We start from the raw sequence: 20,403 nt of genomic DNA on the forward strand, positions 1-20,403 counted from the left end.
TATTGGAGTTATTATGTGTACTTTGAAATTCTAGAGCTTTAATTCTTATTATATTGCTTTCAATTGTCTAAAAATAATTAGTTGTGTACTAATATTGGCTTACTTAGCAAGTGGACATTAGGCGTCATTACGGTCCTGTGGTCGGGGATTTCAGGTTATGATAGGAGGTAAATCTATATCATGGCGCTCAATAAAAAAATAATAGCTACCCACTTCTTCAAATCATGTAGAAATAATAACCATTCATGAAGCAAGTTGGGAGTATGATTGGTTGAGATCAATAACTCAACAGATTTAGAAAATGTGTGGTTTTTATTTGAAAAAAGGACATTTTAACTAAATTATATGAAGATAATGTTGTCTGCATTTCTCAAATGAAAGGGGGATACATTAAAGGAGACCGAACAAAGCACATTTTACCAAAGTTTTTTTTCACGCATAATCTTCAATAAAATGATAAAATTGATGTTCAACAAATTTTTTCATGTGATAATTTGACTGATCTGTTAACTAAGGCATTGCTAACCTTAATGTTTGAGAAATGAAGGTACAAAATTGGAATGCATCATCTCTGAGAAATAAAGTGAATTTTACAGGAGGGGGAGTAAAATGTGTATTATACTCTCTTTTTTTCTTAGCCAAATTTTATCCCACTGAGTTTTCCTGTCAAGATTTTTGATGAGGCAGTAAACGATACGTATTGCAAGATATGTGTATATATTTTCCTTCACTAAGATTTTTTTCACATGGTTCTTTTTTAGTATGGTTTTAGTGAGGCACATTATCTATTATCGGACATTCAAGAGGAGTGTTATATATTGCAGTACTCAATATGGACGTCCACTACTTCCACTACTCTTCTCGATGATGTAGTTAAGCCCCCACTACTTCTCATCATTATGGTTGTAATTTCCACACCTCCATAACATTTTCCATGATCTCAATGGTTAATGTCATATTCTTGACACCCTTTGTTGTTCCTCGGTGTAACCCTATAAAATAAAGGTATTAAAAATTATGATGGATACACTTGAAAGAAATAAGAAAGTTCTTTTTTCTTCTCTTGTCTATTTGCTAATATTTTAGTACTATTTTCCAAACATTATTTACAATCTTACCATAGTTATATTTTTTTCTACTCGGTATCTGCTTTGGGATCTAATTAATTCGAATTTCAGTTGGAAAATTTCACTTGAGTCGAAATCTCTGATTAAGGATAAAGGGGTGGTGGAATTTTAATAACAGTTTATCATATCTTGATCAAAAAATTTAAGCCAAATAATGTGAAAATATCAAAGCCTTTTTTGGCATATATATATATATATATATATATATATATATATATATATATATATATACCCCTCAATTAGGTATTTAATTAGATATTAAATTATATGCCTCAATTAGTAATTAATAAAGTGGGTAAAAATCTTCGGAGATGGATTCAAATTTCAGTAAATATAAAAGACGCTAGGTGAAAACTTATTTTTTGTAGGCAAAGTTAATTGGTATTTATATTGGTAGAATGTAAAATATCTCGGTATGATAATTTCGCTCAAGCTGACTATATTAGGTGTATTTCACAGCAATGAGTAAACAATAACATCCTTCAACCCTACTACTTACTTTGTTTCACTATGAGTAAGACGGATTAAATTGAATATATTAAAGTAGAAATCAAAAGGAGAGTGAGCGAAAAAATAAAAATTGAGGGAGAGTCATGAGTGAAAAAATGAAGAATGGGTGATGAATCTGAAATTAATTGGGATCAAGAAATATTTAGGCACCTTTTAGGAGGAAATAAATGAGATAAAGTTGACAAATAAAACTTTTGCTATACACCTTTTGTTTGCTTTATGTAAATTATTTGTCATAACAATTCACTAGCAGAAAGATTCCATCAACTTTTATTTACCGGTTCTTTCTTTGTAAAGGAGTAGATATAAACGTCACGTAAAAGAAAATATTATCGTTTCATGCAGATATAATGTTAACAGTAAAATGTTTTTCTTTTATCTCAGTTTATGTGTTATATTTTTCTTTTTAGTTTTTCTTTTTAGTTTTTCTCAAAAAATATTATACTGTTTTGTTTAGAAATAATTGAACATTAAACTTTCCATTTTATCTTTAATGAGCTTATTCTTAGTAACATAAATCTTTTTACGGATATACCTTAGATTGTTTTGATAGAAATGCATATTTCAAGAAACTAAATTTCCATCTGATTAATCAATGTAATAAGTAAGATTTCTAGTACCCGTCATATATGCAGCTAAAGCAAGAAGTTTATTTATAATAAGATTTGTTTATATTCTAAGTATCACGACATAGAAATAAGAATATGTCGTATTTATGTAACCGATCACGCATAAATAAAGTACTTTATAAGGAAATTGTAGATAGAATAAGATATAATTGAGTTAAATTTTTTTAAGGATGATTAGTCTAACGATCCGACCAGTCATATTAAGCTCTAGCTCGTCGTTCAGCGGTTTGAGGCCTTGAGTAGTTTCACTTCATGTTTTATGACTTGTACGCGTAATCGGAATCAAATTTCGAAAAGTTCGGAGTTGATTTGGATGGAAAATTCTCAATTCGGAAGCTTTAGGTGGGAAGAGTTGAACAAGGTTTGACTTTTGAGTAAGCGACCTCGGAATCGGGATTTGAAGGTTCCAATAGGTTCGTATGATGATTTTGAATTTTGGCATATATTCAGATTGAGTATCGGGTTATCCAAAAGTATTTCGGCGCTTATTGTGGAAAGTTGGCATTTTAAAGATTTTAGAATTTTCTAAGATTGATTTGAAGTGAACTTTGATTTTATTGATGTCCGTTTGGGATTCCGAGCCTTGGAATAGGTTGTATCGTGATTTTTGACTTGCACATAAAGTTTGGCGTCATTCCGGAATGTTTTAAGTGTAATTCTGACGCGTTCGGCGAAATTTGATAGTTTGAAAGTTGAAAAAAGATTTTGATCGTCGATTCGTAGTTTGGACGTTGTTTGGTGTGATGTGAGGCATTCAACAAGTTTGCATCATGTTTTGCTAATGGTTGGTATGATTGGACGGGGTCCCGGGGGCCTCGGTTGTGTTTCGGATGGGCTACGAGTCATTTCGCCATGTTTGAGCTATTGTTTCTAAGATCTGGTGCATCCTTCTACGCGATCGCGAAGAAAGGGCCGCGATCGATAAGAACAAAGTGTTGTTCCAGGCCTTGTGAATCGCAATCGCGGAAGGAAATTCGCAATCGCGTAGAAGAAATTTCTTTTATCAGTGGTCTGACTTCGGGAGCTTATATCTTGCAATCTATAAGAAATTTAGGGATTATCCAAAAATAAAAGTTGTATCCCTTTGTATCTAATATTCAGAAAATTAAACCGTTAATCATTTGGAATTTTATACAAAAAGTTATGGCCATTATACCAAACGGTGTCTATGAAGAGGAAACAAAATTTGTACATCGCGATCGCAAGGTTTTGGCCGCGATCGTGATGAAGGAAACGATGCTGGAACTTTTGTTAATCGCGATCGCATGAATAATGACCGCGATCGCGAAGAAGGAGGCCTGGCAGGTGTATTAAACATCTAATTTCGAGATTTTGAGCTCATTTCATCACTTTTAAGTTTTTGGAGCTCATGTGGGGCGATTTGGGGTGATTCTTGAAGGTAGTTTTCGCAATATATCATAAGGTAAGTTATTCTTACTTGTTTCGTGTTAAATACATGGGTTATATATAGATTCTAACATGGAAATTTGATATAAATTATGGAATTTTTGGTAAAAATCCTAGAAATGGAATTTTTAGATTTTGACCACGAAATTGGACATGGAATTAAGAATAAATTATATATTTGAGTTTGTGGTATTATTATGGTAATATTTATCTTCGAAAATTTTCAAAATCCTAGCACGTGGGGCCGAGGGTTGACTTGGTTGACTTTTTGAGCAAAGTTAAAAATTATTATAAATTGATTAATTATGGGTATGGGGGTATATTTTTATTGGTTTGCACGTTGTTTGACTAGTTTTGGATCGATGGGCATTGGTTTGAGGTATTAGATAGGCGTTGGAGCCAGTTATGGAACTTCGTTGCGAGGTAAGTCTCCCGTCTAACTTTGTGAGGGAGAATCTGCCCCGTAGGTATTAAAATTGTTATGTGCTACTAGTTCCGGGTGCTACATACGCACGAGGTGACGAGAGTCCGTACGTAGCTAAAAGCATGTTTATGTCCGGGTAGACTTAGGACTTTGTCATGTAATATTTGAATTATTTAAACTCATTTTTGCTAGCTTAATTAAGTGAATTTACAATTGAAATTGATTTGAAAATATATTAGGCCGAGATTTATCACCTTGAGTTGTTTGGCGAGAAATTTGATAAACGGTAAGAGTCATATTTACTTTATGCTCCTGCACCTGTTTTGTAAGCATATGACTCGTAATTCGATAAGTTTCTTCCTTTTTTTGTGGATCGGGCTGAATGCCTCGGCGGTATATTGAGATGGATCTCTGGTTCGCGTCGGTCGACCCTCAGTAGTGTACACACCACTCTGGATGGGGCCGTACGGCCTCGGCATAATCGTGCGCTAGCAGTCCGAATATTTACGAGATCCACCCTTCTATTGATGCTTGGTATTTTATATGGTATTCCTTATCCGTTTGAGATTGCACTTGATATTTCAGATCTGTTGATATGGCACATGTGATTTGAGAGATTTATATCGTTAAAAGAAATTTTTGGAGGATTATGTTAGTTACAGTTTTTATCTCATTAATACTGTTGTGCTTTATATCTGTTATGAATTATCATATTGATTTATTGGACCACTAGTAAGTGTCGATGTCGACCCCTCGTCACTATTTCTCTGGGGTTAGGCTAGATACTTATTGGGTACGCGTTGATTTACGTACTCATGCTACACTTCTGTACTAAATGTGCATGATCTGACAGATTCATTTGGTGTCCATCTTGGCGCGTAGGCGCAACTGTTGAGGGAACTTTATGGTGAGTTGCTTTCTATGCTACGCATCGTAGCCCACAGAGTCTCAATCTTATTTATTTACTTTATCATGTCTATTTTATATTCCAGACAAATGTTATATTATTATTGCACTCTTTAGTAGACGCTCATGCACTTATGACATCGGGTTTTGGGATGTTCTAGAAGTTGTTTGTGATTTTGCTTAGCATTAACACACTTTTATTATCTATTCTAGTTAAATTGTAAGTTTTTACGATTTTAATGTGTTGATTTCTTTATCTAATAAAATTCACGATTTCAAAAATAATAAAATGCATAATTAAGTTGGTAGTTCATCGTTGGCTTGCCTAACAGCGACGTTGCGCGCCATCATGACCTATAGTGGGTTTTGGGTCGTGACAACTTGGTATCAAAGCATTAGGTTCACTTAGGTCTCACGAGTCATGAGCAAGTCTAGTAGAGTCTTGCGGATCGGTACGGAAACGTCTATACTTATCTTCGAGGGGCTACTTGGCTGTTAGGAGAACTTCCCTTCCTTGATTCCTCATCGTGCGATATGATTTCGTTGAAGCTTATGCCTTCGGTTCCTTCCTGCTCATTCGTACACGACGTCAGGCACTTTTTATCAGCTGGGCATCGACGAGTTGTGAAAATGCTACAGATGCGATGCAGGATGTTTTTCTCTGAGTATGCAGGCGGACTATTGTCATCGCCTTGTGGAGGAGTGTTATGTCATTTCAACCCAGTATTGATGTTGCCTATGGTTTCAAGGCTATGCACAATGTATTGTGATGTTCATGCATTGTTATCGTATAGTGCCGGTGTGAATTAGAGGATGCTTACTTATGTGTCGCGGCAATGAATGATTCGGGAGGAGGATTAATTGTTTCAAGATCGGGGGATTCGACATTTGATTCCAGTGGAGGAGAGGCAATTAAACTATAGATATTTAGGCGTTGGTTGATGGAGTTGCGAGATTGAATGTTTCTTAATTTAGTAGAACTCTTGTTAATATTGTGGTGTTGTCGTCCTTGTTTGAATGTATTGAGGCTCGTCGATGTGATGGTTTTATTTATTTTGCTTTTGGGGCAGTGTGTTGTGGAATGGTACCTAAAAGGCGGTTATCAGAGATGGTGATGTGTGGCGGCTTCAGGGTCGGATCGGTGCTTCTGGTGTTGAATGGTTCGAGAGGGATGATCTTTATGGAGGCTCAGAGTTGGTGGCATTTATCAGTTCGGGTGCTACAAAGATGGATTATGATTTGAGGTAGTATTTGGGTAGCGAAAGATGAGGAAGGACATGGTGGGAGGTGTCTCACGGAGGTTGAATTTCTAGAGGTCGTGTAGTTTGCTTCGAAATATGGTTAACTCAGAGTGAGAATGTTAGCGTATCGTATGGATTTCGTGGTAGGATGGCCACATGCTTCCAGAAAGCTTGGAGCGATTATGGCCATGTTAAACAAGGGACTAAATCTGTGTATTTCATTCGAGATGACGGCTTTCTGCTTCGGAAGTTTGAATACGATGGAAAGAGTTTGCTTGGGATGTAATATGAATTCGAGTTTTGGATGCATCACTAGACCTTCATTTGATGTTGATAGGAAAGAGCGAGCACTTTCGACTGGTGGATGAGCGTGGGCTCAGGAAGATTTATCTGATTTTGTGATGGCTGTAATCAGGGCAATATCGTTGGAAGATGTCGATATGGGGTCACACAGGTAGGCTATCTCCTGTGAGGTGTTAGGAGTTGCGTGATTCCTAGTAAAGGTCCTCTAAAGAACTTTATTTTCTGTCCAACATGAAGTATGTACTACGATATGAGCTGGGATCGCTTGAATAAGATGGTGTAACGGCCAGGAGGTCGAGTGTGTGTTTGGAGATGGTAATTCGAGTTATGTCATGCAAGTTTAACAAGAAATTGTGAGGAATTTTACGGAGTGACGGTGCGAAATCATGGTAACCAAGGAGGAGGAGTCATTTTGAATTATGGATTTATATAATTGTGGCTTGAAGCTAAGTGGGGGATCCCCACCGTCTACGATTGGGTCACGTGATTGTATGCCTTGGCAGTATCGGGTTATTGGTACATTGGTGGATTAGTTATGATTAAGGAAAGAGAGTCATTCGATTGCTTCTTCTGGGGTATTTGTGTGCTACCGGAGCACTGGTTGCTATCTATTTCGGGACCAGGTCAGAGTGGGTGACTCTCAACAATTATTCTAGTGGGTTCAAGAAGTAAAGTGTGGTGCCTAAGGATTTTCGAGTTCATCATGTGACTAAGGAATTAGTTTTGCAGCGAAGTGTGAAAGAGGCTTGGAGTATTTCTATGAATGTCACCGGGTCTGCAGTGCGATGCTAGAGAGATGGAGGAAACAACTTCAGTTTCGCAGGAGGTCTTTCAGAACGGGTGTATAAGTTTGAGATACTATTGAGTGCATAAGGAGGGTATGAGATGGCTGATGGGTATTGAGACGATGTGGTCTCGTAATTTGGGTCACTCGAGATGAGTGTTGTTTGAGGTCTGTTTTGTGTTTGAGTAGAACTATCGAAGGCAAGTCAAGAGTAAATTGGAAGAAGTTGAGTCAGTTAGTAGTGATTTGAATCAGCATGGTTGTGGAAATGATCAGTTCCTTCGGGGTGGTAAGGCTATATGGGTGATTCGTGGATGTACGTGCGGGCTTGACAGCCACCGTAATTTGATTGATTTGGAGGTATTTGATTCTGATGGCCTTGTTATGTGTAAATGAATCCTAGAAGAGTTACAGCGGTTTAGACGACGAATGGAGGTTTGCATTTTCTGTGGTTATGGGAATTCAGTTGTGTGTTGCAATTGTTCCTCTGAAATGTGTTGAGTGAAAGGGTTCTAGATGCTAAAGTGTTTATTCTTTTGGTGGTTCGGGAGTTATGATGAAACTCTTGTACTCTTGCGTAGCGGCATGATAGGTGCAGTGAGCAGTATGGAAATTGGAAAGTGAGGATCAAGGTTGCGGTTCGGTGTTGATAAGAATGCCACGAACTCGGAGGAGCAGGGGAGGATTTTAGATGTTCAAAGTATGCTGGCACTATTTTCGAGCAGCCTGAGGATGGTCTGTTTTGTGGTAGGAGTGTTGGGTATTGAAATGCGGATGCTTGGCTAGTATTATAGAAATAGCATGGTCGATGGCTATTAATGTTCAGTTTTTACTACCTGGTGCGGAAGCTTGTGGGAGTATATCCCACGGGAAGATCGTATAAGTGTGGCGTGTTAGTCATTCCATTTAGAGATTGAAATCAGGTATGGAGATTTTGGTACTATCACCAATGTGAGAGGTTATGACTGAGAGGCGCTTTATTCCTTGGGTTGTGGACTGTGGGAGTTTGTTCCGGATTTGACGACTGCTCGTATGTGTCATGAATAGGGTCATCATGGATCCTTGAAAGGTTATTGGCCCAATATGGGATGATCGGAATCGTCTTGATGTCCGTTAGTAGATCTAATGTGAATGTATGCTCTACATCAGGTCAGATGTGTTCAGTCAGCATAGCATTGCTTATGCAGGAGTCTTCGGGTGTTAGATGTTTATCCTGTCGTCATCTATTCTATGTAATACTCTATTATGCCATGTAGGTTATGAGACGGCTTGATTTTTTGCACATGTGTTGTGATCCCGTGTAACTTATGGTGTTATATGAGCAAGATGGCTCTCTAGATGCAAGTTGTTTATTTCACCTTACTCATGCTTGAGTTTTTGTAGTGCATGGCGATATCCGTCTCTCCAGGGTTGTATTTATGCACTTGACGTGCTTGTGGTCGATATTCGGGTATTTCGTAGGTATGAGCATTATGGCTTGATGGGTATTTCCTTATTTATTATTATGTGTGGATCGGGTGGCACGCCGCCACGGGTATGTTTCTTGGATCAGGTTGCATACTGCAATAGTGTCATGTTTGGATCGGGTTGTATGCCGTAAAAGTGTCATGTTTGGATCGGGATGCACACCGCAATAATGTCATGTGTGGATCGGGTTGCACGCCGTAACAGTGAGATATTGAGTATGGTTCCTTATACTTATTTTGTGTGCCTTGTTTCTCATCTCTAATATGGGTTCATAGCATCTGTTTGACCGTTTTATTCATTACGCATGCTGGATGGTTCTTTGCCAGAGTTCATTCTTCCTTATGGGTCACATTAGAGTTTGTATCTTATTGGCGCATTGATGGCGTCATATGAGATTTTTGGCGGTGTTTGAGGTGGCTTATCGCCCGAGCAGCTTGTACTGGCTGAGACGAGGTTATTGGAGCTAAAATCAGTGCAATCAAATTTATATAAGGTATATTAGAGGGAAAATGTCACTATTCAGTTCAGAATGAGGCAAGAGTTCTTGTTGAGCGTAGGACTCCATGATTTAATAATTTGGCAGGTGGTTATGAGCTTCTACGCGTCGTTTTCATCGTTGTAGTATCGCGAGGGTTGGATCAGGGCTTATGCGCATATGAGGTATACTACGGGCATCAGGTTAGTAAATTTGCAGCTTCTACGGTTGGAGGATGTTATTATGGGCATACAAATTATGCGGTGCATTGTGTGATTTCAGCATGGGTGTATGATCATATTTGGTACAACGGGTTGATATTGATATGGTGTTTGTATATCAGAATCGATTCTCATAGAGAGTTCTGAATGTTGGAATTTGGTTCTAAGGCTTGTGGGCTAAGGTAGCAGGAAGGATCTTCAGTCTAGATCTAGCTAATGTATTCACATTGGTTGTGGTGGCACGGGTAGGTGCACGAGGTGTTAAACAGTGGTTTTGAGAAATTCCGGAGCAGTTCTTGGCACGTTCGAGGACGAACGTATGTTTAAGTAGGGGAGAATGTAACAACCCGACCGGTCATTTTGAGCTCTAGCACGTCGTTCGGCAGTTTTGAGGCCTTGAGTACCTTCACTTCAAGTTTTATGACTTGTACACGTAGTCGAAATCGAATATCGGGAAGTTCGGAGTTGATTTGGATGAAAAAATCTCAATTCGGAAGCTTTAAGTTGAAAGAGTTGACCAAGGTTTGACTTTTAAGTAAACAACTTCGGGTTCGGGATTTGAAGGTTCCAATAGGTTCGTATGATGATTTCGGAGTTGGGCGTATGTTCGGGTTGAGTATCTGGTGGTTCGAAAGCATTTCGGTGCTTACTGTGGAAAGTTGGCATTTTAAAGGTTTTAGAATTTCCTAAGATTGATTTGAAGTGAACTTTGATTTTATTGATGCCCATTTGGGATTCCGAGCCTTGGAATATGTTGTATCGTGATTTTTGACTTGTACATAAAGCTTGGCGTCATTCCGAAATGTTTAAGTGTAATTCGGGCGATTTGGGGTGATTTTTGAAGATCATTTTCGCAATATATCATAAGGTAAGTTATTCTTACTTGTTTCGTGTTAAATACATGAGTTATATATGGATTTTAACATGGAAATTTAATATAAATTATGGAATTTTTGGTAGAAAATCTAAAAATAAAATTTTTAGATTTTGACCACGAAATTGGACATGGAATTAGGAATAAATTATATATTTGAGTTTGTGGTATTATGGGTAATATTTATCTTCGAAAATGTTCGAAATCGGGGCACATGGGCCCGAGGTTGACTTTTTGAGCGGAGTTAAAAATTATTATAAATTGATTAATTATGAGTATGTGAGTGTATTTTATTGGTTTGCACGTTGTTTGACTAGTTTCAGATCGATGGGCATCGGTTTGAGGTGTTAGAGAGGCGTTGGAGTCGGTTATGAAACTTCGTTGCGAGGTAAGTCTCTTGTCTAACTTTGTGAGGGGGAATCTGCCCCGTAGGTATTAAAATTATTGTGTGCTACTAGTTGTGAGTGTTACGTACGCACGAGATGACGAGAGTCCGTACGTAGCTAAAAGCATGTTTATGTCCGGGTAGACTTAGGACTTTATCATGTAATATTTGAATTATTTGAACTCATTTTGCTAGCTTAATTAAGTAAATTTATAATTGAAATTGATTTGAGAATATATTAGGCCGAGCTTTATCACCTTGAGTTGTTTGGGCAGATATTTGATAAACGGTAAAAGTCATGTTTACTTTATGCTCCTGCACCTGTTTTGTAAGCACGTGACTCGTAATTCGATAAGTTTCTTCTTCTTTTTTGTGGATCGGGCTGAATGCTTCGACAGTATATTGAGATGCATCTCTGGTTCGCGTCGTTCGACCCTCGACAGTGTACACACCACTCTGGATCGGGTCGTACGACCTCGGTACAATCATGTGTTATACCGCTAGCAGTCTGGATATTCACGAGATCCCCTTTCTATTGAGGCCTGGCATTTTATATGGTATTCCTTATCCGTTTGATTTTGCACTCTTATGGGATCGGGCCGTTCTCCTTTGCAGAATCGTGCGTAATATTCGATAAGGAGTCAGCGTATCTATGAATCTATCTGACTTAAGACGTGATATTTTATTGGTTATTTACCTTACATATATTCCATTCGAGGTAATATTCGGTATTCGAGGGTTTTTGTATTTACTCTTCTGTTGAGGATCGTGCTATGTACATATATATATTTTTACTGTTTTACTTGCCATGCTTCATATATGTCTACCTTTATTGTAGGGATAATACATAATTACCCCTCTAAGATTGCCTTCCTTTATCAGATGCACCCTTACACTTTGTGAGGGTCTTATGACCCCCTTATATTTGTTCAACCTGTAATTAATATCACCTTTTGAGCTGATGTGACATATTTCTGGATTGACTGCGCGTGAAAGCGCAAAATATCATATTTTTTCATTTTTCATTTTTTCTCTTTCTTCTTTTTTAATTCCTTTATTCTATCCCATCTTTTCTTTTTCTAATTTCTTTTCTTCTACTTTTTTGATGTTCTCCTTTCTTCCTGTCAGTGGCTCACCTCAATTCCCCATTAGCCAAACCTTCAAAACCAATTAACTTTCAATTGTAATCCATCAATTGATTTTTAATTTTCAAACTCAAGTATTTTGGGTTCAAGAAAAAAAACAAAGGATCACAAAAGAAAATCAATTTCCAGCGAGCTTGGGCTAAAAGATCGATTGTTGGTTTGACCTTTATCTTATCTCCATAATTTTCTAATTAAAATGTTTTCCATCCCTCTTCCATCTATTTGCCAAAATACCCCTCTTCAACACCAGAAATAAAATAGGAAAGAAGACAAATGATTTCACCAGAAAATTTTTCGACCAGACAAATTAACCGGTGGCTTTAATTTGTGTATCACAATATGTTCTCTCTTCCAATGAAAAAGTAGGAGGAATAAAGTGATAAAAACTAACCCGTGCATACCCAGATCGAAGGGAGGAGGAGCACAAACCCTCATTGTCGAAAAAAATGGTGCCGACAATACCAAGCTTTCCGGCCAACTAAAAATTTTCCTCAATCTATAACCTATGTCATACTCTTTTTTCTCCCTAATTCTGTTTAATATCAAAGCCATCTATCTACTATGAAGAAAAGAAGAATAGAGAAAATGGTGTGGGAAAGTGAGATGGGGCATCGAGAAGAAAGAGAAAATGAAGAAAAGAAGAAAGTAAAAGAAAGAAAAGGAAAAAGAATAAGAAAAGTTAAAATTAAGAAAAAGAAAAAGACAAGATAAAATAAATAGCAATAAAAAGGAAATTATATAGTTTTAAAAAGGTAATACACGTGTCAAATTATAGTTGGCGCATGTCATACACTATTTTAGTTGAGACAGTGCTAAGTAACGGAAGGTGTTATTTATTACACTTCTAACAAATATAAGGGGGTCATACGTAAAGTGTAAGGATGCATATGGTAAAAGGAGACAATTCTAGAGGTAATTATGTATTATCCCTTTATTGTACTTTGATTATTTGGCCACTAATAAGGGTCGATGTCGACCCCTCGTCACTGTTACTTCGAGGTTAAACTAGATACTTATTGGGTACGCGTTGATTTACGTACTCATACTACACTCTTACACTATTTGTGCATGTACTGAGATAGGTACGTTTGGTGGTAATACTGGCGCGTAGGCGCAGTTGTTGAGAAGACTTTGGGGTGAGCTGCTCTTTATGTTACGATCTGCAGCATACGGAGTCCCCTTCCTATTCATTTACTGTACTCTATCTATTTCCTATTCCAGACAGTTATTGTAGTATTATTGTATATTCTGGTAGATGCCATGTACTTGTGACATCGGGTTTTGGAGATTTAGATTTTGTTCTTGGTTGCATTTCTGTATGATATTTGAATTTATGTTTCGAGTACATTCGATCATTTAAGATAATATCAGTATTTTTCTATGAAAATAAAATAATTCCGCTTATTTATTCATTATTTGGTTCAAGATGCGAAATGAACTATCTATCGCGTGTTGATTTAATTGTTGGTTTGCCTAATGATAGTGTTGAGCGCCATTACGACCTATGGTGGAAAATGGGTCGTGACACTAAAAGTAAAATTGCATGAACTTCAGTCATCTGTATTTGAAGTACTAATGTTCTGTTGATTTTTTTTTCGAAATTAAAAATTTTCTCTTTAAATTTTAACAATTCAACACATAATTCAATACCCAAATATACTCCAAATAATTTGAAACATAAGTTTAAAATACCATAAAAAATAAACCTCAATTATCAATTTGTCTAAATAACAATAAATCCAACAAATTTATTTTTGCAACATTCGTAAATTAATAATGTTTTCAAGCTTTTAAATAATATCCATTTGATTTAAAACTTACTTTGCATATTCAAAATGCAAGACCCACCTCTTCAAAGCATTATATTTTAATTGCAATAAACTACGAATATTGAGTACGAGTTAAACTTTTTTTAAAAAGTGAATACAAGTTAAATGGGGGGCGACCAAATAAGATGCCCTATATTTTTTCGGCCGCCTTAAAAAATAGTAGTCGGAAATATATATATTTTGTATATTAAATATATTAAATGTATTAATTTAATATATATTAAATGTATTAATGTATTTAATATATATATATATATATATATATATTAATTTTGTATATTAAATGTATGTCTCTCTCTCTCTCTCTCTCTCTCTCTCTCTCTCTCTCTCATATATATATATATATATATATATATATATATATATATATATATATATATTATTTTGGGAGTGGCTAAAAATATATATTTCTCTAATTAATTTCGGCTGACGGGCTAAATATAAAAAAAGCGCAATTTTTTTGGGGAAAATGCCGTTGTAAATAGTTTTGACTACGAGCTAAAAGTGATCTTTGCCCAATTTTTTACGGGACTTTTGCATCTATACCCGATTTTGGGGTCACAATTGAAGCTATACCCACTTTATAAAAAATATTGCAAGCCTACCCACTTTACGATCAATTTCAGACTTAACAAATCTGAAGTTTAAAAAAATAGTCTAAAGTGCAATGCATTTAAGGCCAATTAAGTTTAAAGTATAAAATTATACTTAAGATGCACTTAAGGCCAAATAGGTCTGAAGTGCAATAAATATTTCCATGCACTTAAGTTTAGAAAGGTTTGAAGTGAAAAAATTGCACTTCAGATGCACTTAAGGCCAAATAGGTCTGAAGTGAAACAAATAGTTTTATGCACTTAAGGCCAAAAAGTTAAGTGAAAAATTGCACTTAAGGCCAATAGGTCTGAAGTGTAACCAATTATTTCATGCACTTAAGACCAAACAGTCTGAAGTGAAAAAATTACACTTCATATGCACTTAAGGTCAAATAGGTGTGAAGTCCAACCAATTGAGGCCAACAAGTTTGAAGTCAAAAAATTGCACTTCAGATGTACTTAAGGCCAAATAGGTCTGAAGTGCAACCAACGTTTTCATGCACTTAAGGCCAAATAGGTCTTAAGTGCAAATTGCCCAGAAATAGAAATTTGTTTTTTGAATTTGAACAATCCAATATACGATTTAACACCTAAATCTACTCCAAATGAACTCAAATTTAAAACATAACCTCCAACTATCATAAAAAATAAACCCCAATTATCAATTTATCAAAACAACAATAAATCTAACGAACCCATTTTGCAATTAAGAAAAAGAAGAAGAAGAAATCCTAAGCAATAGTAAAAAATAAAGCGTCACATCAGCTCATCACTGTAAAATATCATAAATTACCTTAAAATATGTTCACAAATACCATATAAAATCACTGTCACCCGAAGAAGAAGGAGGTGGAGGAGGAAGAGGAAAAAAAGGCCTGAAATTGTTTAAACTCTGGGTACTAGTTAGAAATATTTTTAAAAGTGGGTAGTGCAATTTTTACAATTTTTACAATTTTTACCAAGCCTCGCTAGCCCAGACCTACTCTGTCCGTCCACAGGCCCAAAATTCAGTCCAAAGAACCCTGAAACCCAAGCCAACCCGCAGCCCCCCAGCTCCAAACCCTAAAAAGAATCTAGGGTTTTTCAATTCTTTCCCTCCCCTCTCAATATTCTTATAAAGTGTACATTGTTGACTTGAACTCTGATCATCCATGCACAAATCTTAAAGTGGTTCTTTTGATTTTCTTGGAAAGAATTGAATTTTTTTAAGGTACTCATTTGGCTATTATTGAAAGTGAAAACAAAGATCAGACTCAGGTTTGCTGATTTTGCATTGCTGTTATTGTGTTTGCTTAATCTTCTTAAGCAAAGAAACTATTATCTGGCTTCTTGAATGACCGTACATGTTTTTATAAATATACATATTTTTGGTTCCCATTGATACATTAGTAATTCTTGTCTTCAGCCTGACTTATTGATTTTCTGTGCACTGTTGTTTGACAATCTTTGTGTTAGTTATTTATGGTGTTCTGGTATTTTAATAAGTATCTCTGATAAAAATTGAATCTTTATTTTCTTTTAGAGAAGAGAAGTGTAGAATTGGATTCAGTTTAAAGAATTGATATCAGAAAAGGGGAAGATGAGTTATTCTGATCCACCACCTCCTCACCCGCCCTTTATGCCAATGCCATTCGCTGGCGGTGATATTGGAGAAGTGTGGCCACAATCTCCAATGAACCATGAATTTCCTGAGTCCTATTCTCAATTTGATCATGCACCTCCTTTCAAGAGACTGAGGAATTCCGATAACAACTCACCGAATTCTGCAAATTATACTCCTACGAATTCCAGAGTGAACCAGCTGAATCTTATAGGAAACAAAGGAACGAGCCATATATTTTTCAAAACACGCATGTGTGCCAAGTTCATGGAAGGAACTTGCAGGAATGGGGAACATTGTACATTTGCTCATGGTGTTGAAGATTTGCGTGAGCCCCCTCCGAATTGGCAGGAACTAGTACGTGAAAAGGATAGAGGGGTAGTAGGGAACTGGAATGATGATCAGAAAATAATACATAGGATGAAAATTTGCAAGAAGTTTTATAACGGAGAGGAGTGTCCTTATGGAGATAAGTGTAATTTTCTTCATGAGCGTCCTCCGAAATTTAAGGCTGACATTCCAAGGCAAAGGGAAAGTTCTGCAATAAGCATCGGAACTACAGGTAACAGAAGTGATGCTGAGTTGAATGAGATTAGTAAGCATGGAATTGTAGATTCAGATGCTGTTCGAATTAAGCCTATATATTGGAAGACAAAGATGTGTAGTAAGTGGGAGACAACTGGTCAATGCCCCTTCCGAGATCGTTGCCACTTTGCTCATGGCCAATCAGGTAAAACTAATTTTACAGTCATCTTTTTGTTAGTTGTTAGTTTGACTTTTTGTTTAATCGTTTGTAAATCAATTATCTCTTTTACTTGATTTAAGTTTTGCAAAATTCCATCATCCCTTTATTGTAAAAAGTAAAGGCTGCATAATGTAATAGAAAATAGTTTTTAAGACAGAATAATTACGAGCAATGGAGCGCCTAGAAACAATGCTTGCTGATCCTAAGCAAGTTATTTAGTGTAGTAGAGCTGCAGTGGTTCAAGTTGAGAATCTAGTATAAAATTAGATACTTCTTATTTTTCTTTTTTCCATATTTTCTCAGGGAAAAGTTTCCAAGCTCTTCATTCCGGAAAAGGACAAATAAAGCAGTGTGTTTTCATATGATTAGCCTTCTGTATAACACCTGCATTGCAGAGAAGAACAGACTGTATCTAAAATCTTTTCGTAACCTAATAATTAATAGTTAATGCCACACGTGTCTTGTTTCCACTTAAATATGAAAAGCTTGACATTAACTCACATTCAGATTATATCCATGTATAAAACGAGGAATTTGTCGTGTTGCCGTGTCTTGACTGATGTTTTGCATATTCACAGCCATTGATTGTTCTCAGATTATGACTACTCTATTTCCTGTGACGATACATTAGATATGCAATTTCTCTACTAGGTCATGTCTCACATTTGAAACAAGTAACAATATATTTAGCTGTCAAGGTCTAGTCTGCCTCCTGGTTTTTATAGGTCTAACAATGAACTAACTTGGTCATAACCACTTTTTACTAAACATGGAGATACTGAATATGTGAATGGTGGGTTTTGTGTGCTACGCTTTTTAAAATCTTAAATTGACTTTCTATCGCTAAAATGGTGTGTGGACTTCTTTGTTCTCCATCAGCCTTTCCAGGAAAAATCTTCCATTTTCCTTTGTTATCGCTTATTTGGAGTTGTATTCTCGTGTTTCTGTTCAAACTTAGAAGTTGCTCGAAAGGGCTTTTCTCTGTCTATCGGTTTTCTGATGTTGGCTATTTCTTTGACAGAGTTACAGGTGCCTAGTGGTCCGGACTTGTTGATGAATTCTCTCCCCATTATGCCAAGGCCCTTCTCTGTTCCACTTGTTGAGTTATCCTCTGCAAATGCAGTGGTTAATGCTTCGATACAAGAAGAAAAAGAGGATAAGAAAATCTTAAAATGGAAACTGACCAAGAAGATCTATCGGATATATGCAGATTGGATTGATGATCTAGTCCCGCCCCACCTATTAGCCAGTAAAGCCGATAGCTGATTTTCCAGGTTAAGGTTTATTATCTCCTTTCAGCGAGGATTAAAAAAATACAAGGGAGATGGAAATTTTGTTAGTGTGTTCTATAGTTTTCATATTTTGTGTCACCAATTGGCTTTTGAAATTTTGGAATTGCATATTTGTTTGTTATAGAAGAATCCAAATAAGGTAATATCTTGGGGAATTCCCTAGTCAGAGAGAGTGGAAGCATCATTTTTTTTTTAGCAGTTTGGTTTAAGTCTTTTGAGAAGTATATGAAAATGCTCATTTTTGTTTGCCTTCATTGTAGTTCCAAGCCCAATTTCTCTTTTTGATATCAGGCCCTTTAAATACAACCATATCATCTTTGAGAAAACAAAACTTTAGTTCCTTGATAATTTCTAGTTTGATCAGGAAAGTACAAAAAATGAATCTGCTAATGAAGGTTACAGACTCGGTCAAGAGGAAGAACTTAATAATATGGTAGCTGCTCATTGTTATTTTGGCCGGTTGAGTATGCTAGTTTCACCAACTCTCGTGAATTCATATTGCAACTTCAGACGAAAGGAAAAAGATGTCATCTTTACATAGCATATTAACAGAGTGAATTTGCTAAAATTTAACACATTATTCACATCAGATAACAATATTCCGAAAGTTATGGTGTCAAAATTCAATCATAACCGGCCAAAAACTTCACAGACGTTTTAGCAAGTGATGTTGAAAGAGTTGTGTTATAAAGGAGACTTAGATGTCCAAACGAGAAAAAGAAAAGCCATTAAGTTTAAGAATTTTAGAATTGGAAAGTAGAAGGAACAAGAAAGAAAGAAGACGCTTGATAGAATCAACCGATGGAGTAGGAATTTCGAAACAAGGTGAAATTTTTTATTTTTATCAAAATCTTCTTCTACTAAGTGTTCCTTAACCAGACATATAAGCTATATATGCACTTGCACTTTGCAAAAGAAAGCCGCTGTTTTTTTCTTCAAAGCATCTCGTATTGTTTTCTAGCCAAATATACACAATGTATGAGGGGATGTCCAGATATTTTTCAGCTTGCTGAGAGGTCTTTTGCGCCTGCCAACGGGACAATAAGCTCTCGACATCCTTTGGCATCACCTACTGCAAACTTTGAGCTGGTTGGACCATGATCCATTTATTGGTTTTACATACTTTGACCCGTCCAAGTTTGATCCACCCCGTCCATTTTACACCCCTAGGCTAGACACGTCTTAGGTGAACAACTCAATGATAAACAGCACATAAAACACAGTGTAGGCGGCAATTGAATACAGAAAATGGACTTTCTAGGGGTTTCCATAAGGTAATAAAACGTCGTTTTATATCACAAGTTCTCTAATCACAAAACTGAAATTCACCATGAAAGTTGAAACTAGTTCCACAAGAGGAGTGCAGTACTGCCTAATGCTTTCACTGAGTAGGAAATCAAAGCATAATAATAGCAAGACACTAATCAGAAAAGCGGCAGTGGAAATCTAACTCGTGCATGGTCTTGAATCATGGATCTTCCATTAGAGAAAGGACCACAAACAATTTAAACAAAGGAAAAAAAATCAAGTTAAGCAAACAGAACATCTGCATTACTGTTGAAACCAAGATTCAAGAGCACATATCTACCGCTTTTGGGAGAATGAAGGTTGTCATTTATGATCAATGAAAAGAGATTAAATCAGTGACTATTGTAAGTGGGCAGAACTCTTATTTGCTCTGTTTTTAGCTAGAGACCTTTGCCTATCTCATAGAGTAATCTCAAGTGTCATCTTCAACAACAACAACAACATACCCAGTGTAGTCCCACAAGTGGGGCCTGGGAGGGTGGAGTATAAGCAGACCTTACCCCCACCTTTAAGAAGTCAGAGAGGTTGTTTCCGAAAGACCCTCGGCTCAAGTATCATCTTCATATGTTAAAAACCTAAAACAGCTCTTATCGCTTTAACTTACAAGGCTTAGCAGCATAAAGGAATTATGTTTACAATGTATTTAACCTTAAAACATAAAATATTGAGCTGCCCCACATACAAGCCACTGATGTCAATAAGCAGAAATTGACGAAACACCAAGGTGACTCTAAAATACACAATCAAGCATTACAAACTAAAAGCAAAGAGTACTAAACTGTCTTGTGTTGTTTAGCATGTGATACTTAATTGAGTTCTAGTCAATTATGCTATTGGCTAATAGTATATACTGGGCGTATGCTAACCATATAGATCCATTTTAGCATCACCACATAGATCCAGCAAAGAGACAGTAAAGCCTGTCAAATAAAACAACATAATACAGACTCATTGAATCATAATACTCAAGCTCCAATTCCCAAACAGAGTCCTAGTTAGCATCTGAAAAAGTATCATGAACAAAGGAGCAAATAAACTAGTATGAGAATTATTTTTCTTGAGCCGAAGGTCTTTCGGAAACAACCTCTCTACCTCCACAAGGTAGAGGTAAGTTATGCGTACACTTTACCCTCACAGA

The 20,403-nt window shown here is 36.5% G+C and overlaps 1 protein-coding gene and 1 long non-coding RNA gene across 4 annotated transcripts; one reads left to right on the forward strand and one right to left on the reverse strand.

Annotated features, from left to right (window-relative positions):
* Positions 1–462: 462 nt before the first annotated feature.
* On the reverse strand, positions 463–12,578 carry LOC138891485 (uncharacterized). The gene is made up of 2 exons (XR_011407751.1): positions 12,290–12,578; positions 463–992 (listed from the first exon to the last, which is right to left on the reverse strand). It is a non-coding gene; the product is annotated as an uncharacterized lncRNA (long non-coding RNA).
* Positions 12,579–15,327: 2,749 nt separating this feature from the next.
* Positions 15,328–18,211, forward strand: LOC104120685 (zinc finger CCCH domain-containing protein 39). 3 transcript variants are annotated; one of them, XM_009632500.4, is made up of 3 exons: positions 15,328–15,577; positions 15,843–16,650; positions 17,687–18,211. In XM_009632500.4, exons 2-3 carry the CDS (start codon positions 15,900–15,902, stop codon positions 17,929–17,931), a joined length of 996 nt encoding a protein of 331 aa, XP_009630795.1. In that variant the 5' UTR covers positions 15,328–15,577; positions 15,843–15,899; the 3' UTR covers positions 17,932–18,211. The 3 variants fall into 3 exon arrangements, with proteins under 3 accessions (XP_009630795.1, XP_009630796.1, XP_033508573.1); XM_009632501.4 differs by having other exon boundaries at positions 15,328–15,530; XM_033652682.2 differs by having other exon boundaries at positions 15,328–16,650.
* Positions 18,212–20,403: the final 2,192 nt, after the last annotated feature.

Source organism: Nicotiana tomentosiformis, chromosome 5 (genome assembly GCF_000390325.3).
Source record: "Nicotiana tomentosiformis chromosome 5, ASM39032v3, whole genome shotgun sequence".
Lineage (NCBI taxonomy): Eukaryota > Viridiplantae > Streptophyta > Magnoliopsida > Solanales > Solanaceae > Nicotiana > Nicotiana tomentosiformis.

Coding starts and splice junctions, on each gene's coding strand:
- LOC104120685 (XM_033652682.2), top strand. CDS start 15,900: ATGAGTTATTCTGATCCACCACCTCCTCACCCGCCCTTTATGCCAATG. Junction 16,651..17,686: donor CTTTGCTCATGGCCAATCAG/GTAAAACTAATT, acceptor TTTCTTTGACAG/AGTTACAGGTGCCTAGTGGT.